The 18,272-nt window shown below is 38.3% G+C and overlaps 1 protein-coding gene across 3 annotated transcripts in view; it reads left to right on the forward strand.

Annotated features, from left to right (window-relative positions):
* Rxfp1 (relaxin/insulin-like family peptide receptor 1) overlaps positions 1-18,272 on the forward strand; it is a 130,005-nt gene that overhangs the window by 45,005 nt on the left and 66,728 nt on the right. For all 3 annotated transcript variants that reach the window (XM_013029821.1, XM_013029822.1, XM_013029820.1), the window contains exon 4: positions 4,773-4,897. In XM_013029821.1, the coding sequence (XP_012885275.1) occupies positions 4,773-4,897 (125 nt within the window). The remainder of the gene's footprint in view (positions 1-4,772; positions 4,898-18,272) is intronic.

The raw sequence follows: 18,272 nt of genomic DNA on the forward strand, positions 1-18,272 counted from the left end.
CAGAAAAAGCTGGAAGTGGCTCAAGTGGTAGAGCACTAGCCTTGAGCTGAAGAGCTGAGGGACAGAGTCTAGGCCCAGAGTTCAGGCCCCACAACCGACAAAAAAAAAAAAGAAAAAGAAAAAGAGCATGCATGCAGAATAAAGGATAACAAAAGGCATGCTCCTCACTGTCCAAAAACAAAAAAATAAATAGAACCTTACAGTGTTGCTTAAGAAGTGAAGGTAAATTCATGGCTCTCAGATCTAGGTAGATACTGAAAATAGATAGGTGTGTGCAAGTACAAATAAATGTAATTTTCATTCCCATGCTGTCCACTGAGCCTGTCCACTGAGCCTGTCCACTGCTGGCAGTGATACCCTTCTATTAATGAGCACAGCTGAATTCCACATCTTAGCTTTTTCCTAGCATCTTACTCTCAGAGAAAGCAGAGATCTAAGAAGAGCTAAGCTGTCCTGGGGTTGGGGAAAGAAACAAATGATGCTGAAATGTCTTTTAGTGCCAGAAAGCAAGGTCATACTCAAAGACCAGTGGGTAGATTTCAAAAAGACACCAGAGCCAAGCTGTAGTGGCTTCTATTGGTAAAATCTGACACAATTGGAGCATCAAAAAATAAATATTAAAAATAGTAGTCATAATAATAGATTATAGGGCATTGAGTAAAATAGGAAATAACCAATGCCTCTGAGAGACATAAATAGATGCATAAATTGAAATTTTGTTAAGGAAAGAGATTATATAGTTTCAAATTAGTGATCTCCAAAAATTTTGCTAATTACCAATGAGCTCTGGGATCCCATGGCTGTCTGTAAAACTATCTAGTCAGAAAGCTAAGGTCTGAGAATTTCAGTTCAAAGCTATGCAGACTCCCCCCCAAAAAAATTCTGTGATTCATTTATCTCCAATTAACCAGCAAAAAGCCAAAAGTAGAGGTGTGGCTCAAATGGTAGTGTACCAACTTGGAGTGAAAAAGCAAAGTGGGAGCACAAGGCCCTGAGTTCACGCTCCAGTACTAGCACCCAGAAAACAAAAATTAATTATCAATAATTGAGAAGTTTGGGGGACATTTCAGTCAAGTGACTGCAATGGTTATTGTCACTAATGGAACAAACCACCTGATAAACTAAAATGAGTCTTACTCTGTGAAGTTCCTGCCAGAGGGACATCGCCTGAACTTAGTGAACACTAAAGTCCAGATAACCCAAAGTCCAGAACATTCTGCAAAGTCATTGACCTGCAATCTCCCAGTGTCAAAGTTATAAAAAAAAAAAATGACATTCTGAGAAGTGGCTCCAGATGAGACTAAAGTCATGAAACAATTAATTACAAAGGTTGACCCCACACTAGCTGCTTTCACTGTAAAGGACATTTCGGGGCCAATCTGCCAACTTGAATAGACTAAAAACAAAATCACTGCTAATCTCCTGATATTAATGGTTGTCACATGGCTGTAGGAGAATGCCATACAAAGCACTTAGGGGTGATAGAACATCAGTCAACAGCTTACTGTCACACTGTGTAGGAGACAAGATGGCCTTTGTGCAGATTCTCTGCACAAAGAGATCATCTCAAACATTGTAAATTAAATTTTAATGTTACTTAAAATATTAAGATTTCTAATATATTTGTTGGATCGTCATGTCATGAAAACATGGGACTAATCTTATGACACAGCCATTTAAAAGCTGTATCTGTCACTAACACAAGGTTAAAAATAGGATACCAGCTGAGAATAGAGTTCATGCCAAGCATCTCTAGAACCACAAACACAGGTCATAAAAATATAAGATTCATAAAAGTTAACTACTTTGAAAAGAATTTTCAAAACAGTAGCATGAATATAAATCTAGGTGTGTCTAGTCAAAAAAAATTGGGGGGGGTATTTTTTAAATTCTGGGCCTGGGCACTCACTATCTCTGAGCTTCTTTAACTCAAGGTAAGCACTCTACCACTGAGGCACAGCACCACTTCTGGCTTTTCTGAGTCATTTATTGGAGATAAGAGTCACACAGACTTTCCTGCCCTGGCTGGCTTTGAACCATGATCCTCAGATCGAAACCTCTTGAGTAGCTAGGATTACAAGAGTTAGCCGCATGCACCTAGCTTAAAACTTTCAACATTATCTGTCTCTGGGGACTGACAATTGGTCCCAAAAAATTCCTGATAACATTGACTTTTAAAGTTCATTCTTTAAAGATTAATAAAGATACACACACTCTGTCTCAACATGGATTTTTTTAAGTTTCTCTTTTTTAATGTTTTTAAATTTTAATTTTATTGTCAAGGTGATGTACAGAAGAGTTACAGTTACATATGTAAGGTAGTGAGTACATTTCCTGTTGAACTTGTTACACCCTTCCTCATTATTTTCCCACTTTCCCTCCCAACCCACCCTCCACCCACCCCAAGTTCTACAGTTCATTTCCAATATATTGTCTTGTGAGTATTACTATTGCATTGGTTCACCTTTTGTCCTTTATCACCATTTTCTTGTTCCCTTCCTTTCCCTAATTCAGATAAACATATAAACATATATACAATACCCAGGATACCAAAATTGAATGTAGTGAAAATAGAGGATAAACCAGAGGGGGGAAAAAACACAAAAGAAAAAAGAAATTACATTTTATTTCTATGTATACTTGAGATCTCTAGAATGTGTGATATTTGATGGCCTGCAATCTTTGATTTGAACTTTGTTTTAATCAATTGGTTGGGGAAAATACATCTTAAAATACTCCTACAAGTGAAAATACTATTTACAACCCAGCTCATCCTGTAGGCTGCACAGTTTCCTTTATCCAATATTGAGACTGGGTGAAGTACTTGCCTTACAATGCACAAAGCTCTGGTTTGCCCCCAGCAACTCCTTCCCCCTCCCAGAAAAAAAGAAAAGAAAGTACTCATAGATCAAGATGTACCATTGTAATCATAAATTGTTATGTTGAATTGAAAACCATTTGTATAACTTCTTAAAGGTGATTTAGAAAAGAAAAATATATACTCTGAAATAACTATGATAAATCAAAGATAATTGCTCCTCTGTGAAAATGTAACTTTCCTTTTAATTGAAGTTTCTACTGTATCATACAAAGCAAACAGTCTATTTTATTCTCATTTTTGATAGGTCACAAACACATTTTGATATAATGAGCTTTAATGACTATCCAAACTATTGTGAGGTTTTTTCATTGTTTTAGTTTTTTCTTATTTTTTTTGTTTTATCATTGATTTGAGGGGAAGGGGGGGGTGTTCGGTTTGGTTTTGTTGTTTTAAAACAGAATCTTGTGTTATTTACCTGGAACTCACAGGTAAATGAGCCTGAGAGTAGCATCTTACCCTCAGAGAAAGCAGAGATCTGAGATGAGCTAGGCTGTCCTGGGGTTGGGGAAAGAAACAAATGATGCTGAAATGTCTTTTAGTGCCAGAGAGCAAGGTCATACTCAAAGACCAGTGTGTAGATTTCAAAAGACACCAGAGCCAGGCTGTAGTGGTTTCTATTGGTAAAATCTGACACAATTGGAGCATCAAAAAATAAATATTAAAAATAGTAGTTATAGGGCATTGAGTAAAATAGGAAATAACCAATGCCTCTGAGAAATAAATAGATGCATAAATTAAACTTTTGATAAGGAAAGGGATTATATGTTTTCAAATTAGTTATCTCCAAAATTTTTGCTAATTACCAATGATCTCTGGGCTCCCATGGCTGCCTGTAAAACTATCTAGTCAGAAAGCTAAGGTCTGAGGATTGCAGTTCAAAGCTATCCAGACCTCAGCCTCACAAGTGCTGATTGCAGATGGCAATCACAATTCTATTTTTATTGTTCATAATTGTAAGCATTTTAGAAAATTCTAAAATTATCCAAACTTGGTAAAAAAAAAAAAAACTATGTAATTGTACTTGGAATGTTCAATAACCTTTGAAATTATATAAATCTGACATTTGGAAATGATATGATTAACTTATATCAACACAAAAATCCACACACTGATATCTAGAGCAACTTTATTCAGATTTGCCAAAACTTGGAAGCAACCAAGACGTCGTTCACTGGGTGAGAGGACAGATATATATTGTTAAGAGAAGCCAATCAAAAATGATCACATGCTATATGACGCAACTTGGTAACATTCTGAGAAAACCAAAACTCAAGGTAGTAAACACATTTTATTTAAAAGAGAGGGATTGTAGTCAGGCATAAGTAGTTCACATCTGTAATCCCACTTATTCTGGAGAGAATGATTGGAAGTTTGAAAAACTCAACCTCAAATAAAAAGTTAGGCATTGTGGTATAAACCAGCCATCCCAAGTAACTGCTATAAGAAAGACATGAATAGGAAGGTTGAAATCCAGACAAGCTGGCCAAAAGGCAAGATTCTCTTTAAAAATAAAAGCAAAAAGAACTAGAGACCAAAAGAACTGGGCTGGTTCAAGTGCTGAAGCACCTTCCTAACAAGCACAAAGCTGAGTTCATTATTACTACCAAAAGAAAGACAGACAGATGGATCGGCAGATGTTTCCGAAGACAACATCATGTCCAAGGGGAAAGAGAGGCCAAAACCAGCATCATATTAAGGAAAAGGCTCTTGGAATCCACTGGTGTCAGGATCTGAGCCAGGGAAGGCTGCTGTGGGGAAGGCTACACAAAGCAGCTAAGAAACCCAAATGTTTAGAAAATGCCAGGGACAATCATTTTACTCTTAACAATCTTGGTATTAACCTTCTTCCAATGTCACCTCTCTTTTCTTTACCCCTAGTCACCCAAGCAAGTGAGCAAGGTATCCGGTGCCCCCTGGGCTCCTTTCCCTGCGGGAACATCACCAAATGCTTGCCCCAGCTGCTTCACTGCAATGGTGTGGATGACTGTGGGAACCAGGCTGATGAAGACAACTGCGGTGAGTGGCAGCCAGGTCACAGCCTGCGAGAGGGGCAGGTGGCTCTTGGCAAAAAAAGAAGTGAGGGAAAAAAAGCTTAAATTGAAAAGCATTATAGATACGGATGAAAGAAATCTTGCACTTAGCTCCTTGGCTTTAGATGCAGCAGTGTGAAAGCCATTATCTCTGGAAGGACTAGTATCCATCTAAGCCTGTTCAGCTGTGTCCTAGAGAGAATATCCATCTCTGAAACTAGATGGCCCTACGGTAAACCTGGGACAACACTAAGATATACAAACTGGAGCTTATAAGCATGGCTGCTGGTCAAGGAGAATACCTGGGGAAATGGCTTTCAGTTAGAATTTTGTCCATATTTTTGAAACTTTAAGGCCAAGTGTGACCACTCACACCTGAAATCCCAGTTATTTGGATATTTTTGTTTTTTTCAGGTAAGGGGTAGGTTTATTCAGTAGACCTGCTGGGACCAGGCAAGGTTGGCACTCCACGGGGCTGGGAAAGAGAGGAAAGAGCAGCAGAGAGAGGGGAGAGGGGAGAGAGAGAGAGAGCATGCAAAGAGAGAGTAGAGAGAGAGCAGAGAGCAGAGAGAGCAGGGAGAGCTAGAAAAGAGCAGCAAGAGTCCCAGTTATTTGTAAGGCAGAGATAAGAAGGATTTCCATTCAAGGCCAACTGGAAAAAAAAATGATGTCTATTTCAAAGAACAAGGTGACACACCCATGATCTTGGTCCAATGCTAGCCCAAGCAAAGGTACAAAAAAAAATTTATTATATTATCATTTGATGGTCAGTAGATAACTCAATAGGCCAGATTTCTCAAATCTCTTTTTTATATTATAACTAAAAGATAAATTGAGTATTGTATCAGATTCCAATAGCTAAGTTTTTAAATTTTGAACAAATTGTCTTCCAAGGCTCAGTAGTATTAAAAGTTTAATAATAAAATAACTCCTGGAACTTTAAAAAGAAAAAGGTGCAAAACTGTATCAGAAAAATAAGAAGGAAAAGAAGCAGAAGCAGAAGGAGAAGAAAAAGAAGAAGAACAACAACAACAAAAATCCAAATAACTGAAAAGATCTGGGGGTAGTGGCTGAGCGAGCACAAAGCCAGAGATTCAAACTCCAGTGCTGCCCAAAATATACATTTATAGAGGAACTTGAGTTTCCTGGAACTAGCACATAGAAAAATAAGTTTTGGTCAATGTTGTAAAATAACTTCTTATTGTAACTTCTTTCTCACTTGTACTGTTGTGGAATGGCAGAAATACACCTAACATACTCAAATTGCTGCCTAAATAATGTACCCTAAAGAGTTCTAACTGCCTTCTCTCCTTCAAGGGCTTCGGTGCCTTCCAAGAACTGATTCTTTTTTTTTTTACATTTTGACATCTTACTTTAATCATGTCACTAAATTAAGTTGCACTGTAGCAGAATCAAGGAAATTTCTAGATCAGTCTAAAATGAGTAGACATTCTTATTTTCATTCTACATAGGAACTAAACTTTTATTCAAAGTAAAAGAGGACAGAGGACAGGCTTGAAAATCCCCAACCAGTGTAAGCAAACTTGACTTGGTTTGTCACCTGTTAATACCATAATACTTGCACATAGGGTAAATATAACTTTTACAAGGGATATGTAAAATACATTCCCAAAATAGTTCAGAGCAGCACTTTTAATCATTTCTGTACTATGGATGAGTCCCAGTGTAATAATCAGTCATTGTGAAGGATCAAACACACACACGTGTGTTGTGTGTGTACATGTATATATACTTTTTAACTCATGTGCTAAAAGTCTCTTCATAGCAAGCTGTACTTTCTTTCACTGAATAATTGAAAGAGGAGGATCCCACACTTCCATCCCAGGGGACCATGCAGAGGTAGACAGGCACAGGAGAAAAGATTATTATAAGGTTCATTAGAGGAGTCATATTTCCCCCAAGAGGGAGCACATGGCCTCCATCCCCATCCAGGTAGCAGGAGGGTCTGAGCCATAGGAAGTGAGGTAGATGGGAGTTCAGGTGGGTCTGGACAGACAGAGGGAAGGGTGAGTTGTATGGAGGGAACTCCAGGAATGGGATGGGGCTCAGGTGTGGGTGGAGCTGAGGACCAAAGGTGAGCATAATACTAACATTCCCCACTCTGTTGTTTAATAAGAATAGGGGGTACCAGGCCAAGGGGGTAGGCAGAGGTCATTTATTCTGGAGCTACTTCTTGCTGTCAAGGGGCGAAGTAGTCATGGGTCTCTGATTGTTGCTCAGCCGGGTACCGTCCATGAAGCATCTGTTTGACAGTTTGGTTGGTAAAGGTCCTCCTTTTTCCATGGCAATAGTTATCTAAAATGTAAGACACAATTAATAAAAGGCGAAAATTCCCAAGAGAGGAATATGCCATGGAGGGATTGATTTCCAGAAGGGGCTGTCAAAGACCTGAAATTGCCTTTTTTTTTGTCTCAGATTAGAGACATAGCATGATACCTGACTCCCGGCATCCTGGAGGAGAGGGGTAAGACTTTTCTGCTTTAGGATCACAGTAACCTGAGGAGGGGGTAGCAGAAATATTTAAAGGTACCAGAGCCAATGGTGTCTTGTGTTTGGCTACTTCCTGCTGGACTGGGGGCATCAAGGAATCCTTGGAGCTGGGGTCTTTAGGGTCCGGGGCTGCTCTGGGCAAGGCAGGGCAGTGTAAGTGATGTCTCTGGTTGCCTGAAGGAACAGGATGGCCTTGACTTGTTTCCAAGTGGTATCCTGGGCAGGAGATGTTATCCTGTTGAAAGAGACCTTGCAAAGATCAAGCAAAAAGCTGACAAGGTTACAAGGTCAGTTAACATGAATGACATAGGAGAACACACATTGGCCAGAAATGTTTCATTTGGAGTAAAAATCCCAGTTGTAGCCCATTACAGGGAAGGCGAAATAACTAGACTTGGGGCAATAAGGCAGAAAGGGGTTGTCTAGGGTCTTTTGGGTAACTGGGTAGAGGGAGCATATGGACTGGTTAGGAGTACCAGTCAGAAGCTACTGTAAACACAAATAGCAGGTAACAAAGGCAGGACTTAATTTTCTGTACAGTTAGAAGGTAGACAGGTATGGGCATTAGGAGGACAAGCAGCTATTTCTCTTGATCTCCCAGCCCTGATTAATTTTGAAAGGGCCAGAATAAAGTGACTCCATTTAGAATGTCATCTCCTCTTACTCCTCTCCATGATTTTCCATTGTCAGGACTGACTTTGTCCTGGCAGGTGTCTTTTGGCATTTACAGTTTGGACTAAAGGCCTGTGCACTGTCCCTGGGCACATCTGCTCCAGGCTAGTGCTCTACCACTGAGTCACAATGCCACTTTCAACCTTTGGCTGGATACTTAGAGGTGAGTCTGGAGCCATGCCTCCAACCTGGCTCTGTGCTGATTAGCTGGGAGATGGAGGTTTAGATGGATTTTTGTTCCTGGGATGGCTTTGAACTGTGGCAAAAGTTTTTGTTACAAAAGCCCTTTTATTTCCAATTAAAGCAACAAGAAGATCAATGAGATAGAGGTTACCTATAACTTGTAAACAATTGACTAACAATTACTTGTCAGAGTTTTTTTTTTTTTTTTAAGAAAACCCAGTAGATGCTTTAAACCTGTGACTGATTGGCACTCTAAGTACTGCCCACTGCCTCTGGACAGCCTGTTTAAAGTGGCTTATCTACAACATTTAACCTTTAACAAATGTACAGGCCTTTTCTTGGGCTACAGCAGCATAGCTGGTTTAGCATCTTGGTTTGTAAAAGCATTTGCAGGGGGCAGGGGGGGATAGGGGACTGGCAGAGGAACCTGATTTCTAGTGCCCCCAACAATGACTACCTGTGTAGGCCTTTAGACAGATGTCAACAGGGACATAATCTCAGCTCTACAAGTTTTTAACAGATGAATTTAACTAGCTCAAAAGTTATTGCCAATTAGGACTTTGAGCAGATACAGAGGGTTTGGGGTTTACATTTTGCAACCTTAGCTTTTACTGCTTTCACAGATGACTGGCAAGTTTTACCCAGTTAGACCAACATGGGCGTTAGGCATGTTTACAAACCATCTTTCCATGACCTGCTTCGATCAATTTTTTGGAGGGCCAAGCTCAAGTAACTCAGGGTCTGATACCATTTTTGTCATCCAAGCAATTGCTTGTAATTTCCTCTGGATGTTTTAACATTTTTGGGTCCCCGGGGTGCCTTTTTTATGTTGGGATAAATGCATTTGGCATTTTCATTGGTTAGTCACTGGACTTGAACTCAGGGTTTGAGTGCTGTCCCTCAGCTCTCCAGCTCAGGGCTAGCAATTGGTCACTTTGAGCTCCCAAGCAATTGGGCTTTTGAGCACTCTGATGGCAGATTAGAGATGACAATCTCACAGGGACTTTTGTCTACCCAAGCTGGCTTTGAACTGCAGTTCCCAGATCAATGAGTTTTTACAAATGGCCACTTCTACTCCAATTAAGAGCAACAAAGATGATCATTGGAAGTAGTTTTATAAACATGGTCTTACGTGGAACTTATTAAGTTACATTTGACAGACTTGTCCTGTCTTTTATTGTGGGCCTCCTGGAAATTGTTACAAAAAAAATTTAAGGGCAAACTGGAATAATCCTAATTTATCTTTTTTACTTGGAAATAAACCTTTAGGACAATTTTATCTTTTAAACTTTTGTCTGGGATGCCAGCCACTCCTCACAACTTCCCAAATTTTTACAAAGGGGACAGTCATTTTAATCCCTTTTTGTAAAATTACTTTAATTTGCATTTAAATGTCTTATTGAAACATTGGGCTACACCCTTTACCTCTTGCCTGAAACTTTAATGTACTAGCACTAACAATAATAACAAACTTTTACTTTTTTTTTTCAAATGTTGAAGATGAAACCCAGACATAGTACATGCTATAGGCTGGCACACAACCATTTATCTCCATCCTCAGCCCAAAACATCTACATTTTTTTATTGTGAAAATACTGTACAGAGGGGTTACAATTACATGGGCAAGATAATGTATTCATTTCTTATCGAGCATTGTAGCCTCCTCTTTATTTCCCCTTCCCATCCCATCCTCCCCCAACCCACCCACCCAACCCTCCTCCCCCCCCACCAAAGTTGTAAAGTTCGTTTTCGACATAACGACTTGTACGTCTCATTGTTGCAATGGGTCCACCTGTATCCCTATTTAAACGATTTGTTTTTTCCCTTCCCATATACATATTTTATAACTTGGCTTGATTACATTTTTGGTGCCTTTCATTTTGGCAGTATAACCCAAGCATAACCATAGTGTCTAACCAGAGCTATAATAACTTTTGAATTGGAGGGCTACACCTTTCTTTAAAAAAAAATAGTGTCTTGCTAAAATAACTGGATATTACCCTGTTTTTTAAAAATTAAAGTAAAATGGTGTTTTGCACACTGCTACATCCCTCTCCATCTGGTGGCTATTTAGATATAGTCCCCAATGGAGCCAGAGCTCTCATCCACATCTTCCTGCAAGAAGCAGGAAAGGGAGAATCTGCTAGCTGCAATAAATTCACCATGAGACTCATGATCTCCATAGAAAATAACTGAAAAACCATTTCTTTCATGTTAAGTATAAAGAAACCAGGTAAAGCTGGGTGCTTGTGGCTCACAGCTATAATCTTAGCTACCCTAGAAGCTGAGACTAAGGATTGTGGATCAAAGCCAGCCCACCAAAAAAGTCCATGAGTCTTATCTCCAAGTAACCAGAAAAAATTTTAAAAACAAGAAGAAAAAGAAACCAGAAGCCAGAAGTGGACCTGGGGTCAATGGAACCAAGGGAAAGTGCAAGGCCCTGAGTGTAAGCCTCAGTATAATTAGAGAGGGGGGAGGGAGGGAGGGAGAAGGAAAGAGAGGGAGAGAGAGGAAGAGAGAGAGAGAGAAAGGATAACAAAAGTAAAACAAAGTCAGGACTCCCCAGTCCAATTGACTCCTCCAATTCAGATGGAGGCAGTGTGCATTTGAGTTGAGAGAGCAGACTCAGAATTGGAAATTTGAATTTAAATCCTGCTTATAAAGGGAGATATCTACATCTATAAGTTGTGAATGAGATACTATATTTAAGATATTTAGCAGAAGAAGCACATGATGTACTGAATTTCTGTCCTTCCCCAAAATTCACATATGAGTAGTGGCAACCATCAAGACATAGAAACAATTTTAACAGTGTTTATGGGCATGGTTGCTCAAACCTGTAATCCTAGCAAGAAACAAAGGTAAGATCATAACTGGAGGCCAACTCCGAAAGAAAGAAAGAAGGAAAGAAAGAAAGAAAGAAAGAAACGAAAGAAAGGAAGGAAGGAAGGAAGAAAGAAAGAAAGGAAGGAAGAAAGGAAGGAAGGAAGGAAGGAAGGAAGGAAGGAAGGAAGGAAGGAAGGAAGGGGAAAAAAGGACAAAGAAACTGCCTTAATACCTTTTTTCAAAAAACCAGACATGGCGGTATAGATTGGTCACCCTAGCTATGTAGAAGCACAGTTAGGGTGCCTATCTGATGCTAGCTAGCCCTAGGTAAAAGTGTATGACTCTGTCTGAAAAATAAACTGAAACAAAAGTGGTTTGAGTGGTAGAAAACCTAGCTAAAAGCCCCAAGTTCAAACCTCAGAACCACCATCCCTTAGAAAATTCCAGGTGGCCCATTATTGCTGTCCATGTCCAAGAAAATACAACTTGCAACACTCTAGAAAATAGGGCAAGATTTCATGACCATCTTTAGAGTCCAAGGGATAAAAATCTTAGAGGTAATAAAATCTATTTCTGCTTGCTGTCATTGCTTTAATTTCTTTTAGCAGCTGTGGATTTTATGTCTTTATTTTATAGCATCTGGATAATTTATGTACCCAAAGCTGCCCATTTTTCAGTCATCCACATTTAAATTCTGGTTAATGCTAATTAAATTAAGTTGGAAAGTTGGTCTTTGCAGAACATGGGGATTTCATGCATATTTGAAGAATCAAATTACATTTACATATATTTATGTAGTTTAATGTGTAGTTAACTACATATACAAGAAAAGGCATCAACTTGTAAAGTGATAGTATTTTGTCAAACAAAATGTCTTTTTTTCTGGAGAGGGAAATCCTTCCTTAATTGATGAAACTTTTGGAGGTAAAAGATGACTGTGAAAACTGTTCTAATTTCTTTTTTTTTTTTTTTGCCAATCCTAGGGCTTGAACTCAGATCATGGGCACTGTCCCTGAGCTTCTTTTGCTCAAGGCTAGTACTCTACCACTTAAGCCACTCTTTTTTTTTTAATTGTGAAAATACTGTACAGAGGGGGCAAGACAATGAGTACATTTCTCATCAAGCATTGTAGCCTCCTCCTTTGTTTCCCCTTCCCATCCCATCCTCCCCCCACTACCCCCCACCCAACCCTCCTCCCCCAGCCCAAAGTTGTAAAGTTCGTTTTCGACATAACAACTCGTACATCTCATTGGTGCAATGGGACCACCTGTATCCCTATTTAAACAATTTGTTTTTTCCCTTCCCCTCCACGAATTATAATAACATCAAATACAGTGAGAGCAGGGGTTATACTGTGGGGGAGGGACATACAAAACAACAAAGGAATAATCTTATAATTGTGTTAGAAACAATCGCATGAAAGAAAAAAAACATTTGAATACATATCTTAGGGTTCATTTCCTTAACATCAACTTATCTGACCTTTTCTGCTTGACTCAGACATATACTAGTTATTGCAAATAAGGGAAACCATGGGACCTATGTTTCTTTGGGCCTGGCTTACTTCACTTCATATAATTTTTTCCAAGCCTTTCCATTTCCTAACAAATGGGGCAATGTCATTCTTTCTGATGGAGGCATAGAATTCCATTGTGTATATATACCACATTTTCTTGATCCATTCATCTACTGAGGGGCATCTGTGTTGGTTCCAGATCTTAGCTATGGTAAATAAGGCTGCATTAAACATAGTCGTGCTGGTAACTTTAGTGTGGTCTTGTTTGTGAACATTTGGGTAAATGCTCAAAAGTGGGATTGCTGGCAAATAGGGGAGCTCTATGTAGAGTCTTTTGGGGAATCTCCATGCTACTTTCCAGAGTGGTTGTACAAGTTTACACTCCCATCAACAATGCAGTAAGGTTCCCTTCTGTCCACATCCTCTCCAGCATCTGTTGTTATTAGAGTTCTTGATTTTAGCTATTCTAACTGGGATGAGGTGGTATCTCAATGTTGTTTTGATTTGCATTTCTTTTATGGCTAGAGAGGTTGAGCATTTCTTCTTGTGTCTATTGGCCATCCTTCTTTCCTCTTCAGAGAAGTTTCTCTTAAGCCACTCTTAAGCACCACTTCTGGCTATTTCTATTTATGTGATACTGAGGAATTAGACCCAGGGCTTCATGCATACTAGGCAAGCATTCTACTATTAAGCCACATTCCCAACCCTGTCCTAATATTTTTTAAGCTGTGACCAATAATGATTACTAAAATGGAAAAATAAGTCAAGGGGGAAGAATGGAAATAAAACATGCAGGTGTCACTTTAAAAAAATAAATTACTAGTTGAATTAAACTTGTGTACTAAGCTATTCTACAATTAATTATATATAGGAAGAACCACTACTTTTATATTAAACAAATACTTTAAACAGTTTCTCTTATTGACATACTGGTTTTCTCAGAAAACACATAAATAATTTCTCCACAACATTCAAATATTTAAAAAAATAAAATAATTCAGTACAAAAAATGTTAAGATATTAAGCCATTCAACATTTTTCATCCACACAATGCAACCAAAAGAAATATACTTAGAAATTTTTCAGTTGAATTTACAAGAATTTCTTTCTAAATTATTTAGGCAATGTAGAACTCAGCTATGTAGACCACTTTAATAACTGATTCTTACTGATAAATTTCAACATAAAAATTTACAAAGGAGGAGGCAACAATGCTTGATAAGAATTATATTCAGGGGGACGGGGGAGGCTGGGAAGGGATGTGAAGGGTAAACAAAAGGAGGAGGCTGCAATGCTTGGTAAGAAATGTAAGCATTATCCTGCCCATGTAATTGTAACCCCTCTGTACAGTATCTTCACAAATAAAATAAAAAAAAGAAATATATTCATTGTCTTGCTCATGTAACCATAACCCCTCTGTACAGTATTTTCACAATAAAAAACTTATTTTAAAAAAGTATAAATTTTTCCCTCAGTAATACCATTTAATTTAATTCCCATATAATTTCTGTATGCTTTTTGGCATGTGTCACCAACCCACTTTTCTCTTCTACTCAACCAAAACAAAATTTTTAGGTCATAAACTAGAGCCATTGGCTCATACCTATAATCTTAGCTACTCAAGAGGATCTTAGTTCAAAACTAGCCTGAGCAGATAAATGTGAGGCTCTTATTTCCAATTGACCACCAAAAACCTGGAAGTTAGAGATGTGGCTCAAATGGTAGAACACCAATCATGAGCGAAAAAGCCAAGCAAGAACACAAGGCCCTGAGTTCAAGTCTTGGTACCAGCACAAAAACAATATATTTCTAGGTCATCAGACTCGTACTTGTGCAGCTGTGACCAACCAGAGAAGGAGATGAGTCCTTTCCATTTTCCAACTAGAACTCTTGGATAGTTGGGAGAATCTCTCTGGGAAATTGCGAAAGGAATCTGACTACAGAGAATTATTATCATTTTGGAATTATTATTATCAAACTGAGTGCTGACTCAGTAGTAAAAATGCTATGTGAAAGTAGTACCAGATTCTCAGATGAGGGCTGGGAATATAGCTCAGTGATCAATGCTTGCTTAGCACATAAGGTCCTCAGCTCCATCCCCAGCACTTCAAGAAAAAGAGAAACTCTCTGATACAATTTAATTTGCCTACATTTATACATGAAATAAGCTCTGTTTCCAGGAGATAATTTGTCAACATTACTTCTGTGATTTAACCAACAGCTGTTTACAGAAGTTCCCTCTCAAACTAACCTCTTCCTCCTAGACAGGTAAACTTCCTCTCAACAAGAGACAACAGAAAGAGGAAAAGTTTACAGCCTCCTTCAAGGTCACATCCTCAATGTGAAGACCTCCTAGTAGACCCTACCTCATGAAGGGCCACATGGCCCTTCAAGGACATTCCAAGTCTAAACTGTAGTAAACTCTTTCCTTATATGCTTTGTTTTTCCTACATGCTTTGATGTCTTCTAGTAATATTCATATTTGGAAACTTTGATGTGCACTGGATATTTTGTTTGAAAATCAATCTTCTGTTCCTTTTTATCTTTCTTGAAATAAGAAGTTTTATCTAATTAGCATTGTGATGATGAAATTACGAGCATTTTCTATTTGCTGAGTAGTTCTGGTGTGCCAGAAGCAGTACTACTGGTGCTTTAAGCACATCTTTCATCCCATCCTCACTGGAAATTGGATATATTAGATTATATCTATTCTCCAAACAAGAAAAATGGAAGTACAGAGAGATTATCTGTATCTTTTAATGTCATGGCTTGGTTAGAATTTATTCCCAATGGTTAATTTTTCATCACTACATGTAGCTGAAATAATCTATTTGTCGAGAGAGATTTATTTTACCTTACAGTTTGAGAGATGTAATTCATGCTTAGTTTACCTGTTGCTTTTGTGCCTGTGGCAGGACAATACATCATACCAGGAATGCTTGGCCAAGCAGAACTACTCACTTCCCCACCCTCAAGGAATGTTCCCAATGACCCAAGGACCTTCACTAGACCCCATCTTTTAAAGGTTCCATGACCTCCAAAGAGTGCCATGGGCATCTTTAACATTTAGACTTTTGGGGACGTTTATCCGAGCCTTCTTTTTGTATTCTGTTTGGGTAGAAAGACAATGCCCAGCTATTAATTATTACGTGTTTTTTTTCTTCTTCTTCTTCAAACAAATCTCTTCAAAATACAATGGGGCCTACCATTAAATCTTCTTAAAACTTCTCAGGAGAGAGCTGGGTGCTGGTGGCTAATATCTGTAATCCTAGATACTCAGGAGGCTGAGATCTGAGGAGAGCAGTTTAAAGCTAAGCTAGACAGGAAAATCTATGAGATTCTTATCTCTAATAAACTACCAAAACAAAAAAGCCAGAAGTGGAGCTGAATGCAAGTGGTAGAAATACTAGCTTTGAGCAAAAGAAAAAAGAAAAACTTGGGAGAATAAAAAGCAAGATCTTCTTAATTTTCTTTTTAGAAGATAGTGTATGAATAATTAGATGAACTTTCAAACTTGTTTTTAATCTTCTTTAGGTAGTTGTACAAAGTGGTTTCAATTCAGCATATCAGTCTGAGTGCATTGTCTTCATTAAGTAGTTGTACAAAGAGGTTATAAATCCATAGAGTACAATGCATCTTGATCAATTGCACACCTTCTGTCAAACTTCCAAATGTAAAAGGACAAGTATAATGGCAAAAATAAGGTCTAATATTTTTGCAACACCTACTAAGCACAAGGTACTATTTTGAATACTTTATGTATTTGCTTTCTTTTGTCCTTATGACAATCCTTGAGAAAGATCTCTTTTTTCCCCTTTAAGAGGGTAAAATTAAAGCCCTGCATTCCTTTTGAGGCATATATGACATTCAGTTCACATTCTGCAGTGAATAAATCTTTATTCATATAAATTTTTGTTTCTTTATGGCTAAAGCTATTTCTATTGTGAGCTCCCATTCTTTCAAGTGAGAGAAACCTAAACTAAATCAGTTAAAGGTCATATTCATTTCCCTTCTTCTGGGATTGCAGTTAAGCTCAGGAGCCTCAGGAACACCAGGACACTACTAAGGAGCAGAGGAACTGTCCATGCAGTAATCCCAGCATCCCTAGACATAAGCATAACATAGGTGTCATCACTGTGTCAGTCAGACAGCGGTGTGTGCTGTCACACCCAGCCTCTCCTGCCTGTGTGCTTAGCCCTCTGTGACTTATGGGAAGCATATCTCTGAACTCTGTTATGCTTAGACCTCCAGCCATGGCCCTTACATAGCCATTTCCACTCCACCCCTCTGACATCAAGCCAAACTGTGTAGCAAGTGGGCAGGTCCTGCCACATGTGGACTCTACTGAAGCAAGGACAACAGGCCAGCCCCACTCCAGGAACTCAGAAAACAGTATTGGAAATGCAAGATTTCCCCCCAGACTCAGCACGGGGAAGTAGAGAGAGGGAGAAAAACATTCCCACTATATTCCCTCTCTGGTTCAAGTTTCTTGTCCAGTTTGTGATAACAATGCCCCACTCTTCTCTTTTCTGATTTTCCAAAGTTATGACCAAAAATCAAATTTAAGCATTTGAAACTCAAATATCAAAAGTTGGACTCCTTGAGTTTTTGCTTTTATATAATACATTTTTTCAGGATCAATGGAAATGAATAATTTATTGTGAAATATAAATTTTATAAATGTAAAATTATTTTTTATAAATTTTGTTGTTAAAAATCATAACTTAGTAGATTCTTTTAATGTTAAATTATAGCAAGATTAAATTATTTCTAAACTGATACTTTGTTATTTTGCTGAACTTTCTAAATAAAGGACAAATAACTAAAAAAAAAAAAATTGGACTTCTTTGTTGATCCCTTCCAAGCAATAGACATGGAAAGTTCTAGCTGACTAAGATAAGGAAACAGGAAGAGCGTGTAAGAAACTAAAAAATAGAATTTGTTATTATCCCAAGATATTTTTGTTTCTAAGTTGGCATTCACTAATCTATGAAAGTTAGATAAGCAGTGTTTATTTATGTGTGATGTGGTGATATATATTTCTAAATAGGATTAGGAGGTTCTCAAGTAATTTCAAGGATTCTTTTAATTTTTAATGGTCCTTCATTTTAAATTCTGAAACACTAAATATTCCATAATTTCCTAAATAGGTTTCTTTATTTTTTTTTATTGTGAAAATACTGTAGAGAGGGGTTACAATTACATGGGCAAGATAATGAGTACATTTCGTATCAAACATTGTAGCCTCCTCCTTTGTTTCCCTTCCCATCCCTTCCCATCTTTTCCCCCTACCCAACCCTCCCCACCCAATTCTCCCCGCCCCCCCTTCCACCACCGCACACCCCCGCAATGAAGTTGTAAAGTTCATTTTCGATATAAAGACTTGTACATCTTATTGTTGCAATGGGTCCACCTGTATCCCTATTTAAACAATTTGTTTTTCCCCTTCCCCTCCACAAATTATAACAATATCAAATACAGTGAAAGCAGGGGTTATACTGTGGGGGAGGGACATACAAAGCAACAAAGAAATAATCTTATAAATGTGTTAAAAGCAATTGCATGAAAGAAAGAAAACATTTGAATACATATCTTAGGGTTCATTTCCCTAACATCACCTTATCTGACCTTTTCTGCTTGACTCATACATATA

Source organism: Dipodomys ordii, unplaced genomic scaffold (genome assembly GCF_000151885.1).
Source record: "Dipodomys ordii isolate 6190 unplaced genomic scaffold, Dord_2.0 Scaffold123, whole genome shotgun sequence".
Taxonomy (NCBI): Eukaryota; Metazoa; Chordata; class Mammalia; order Rodentia; family Heteromyidae; genus Dipodomys; species Dipodomys ordii.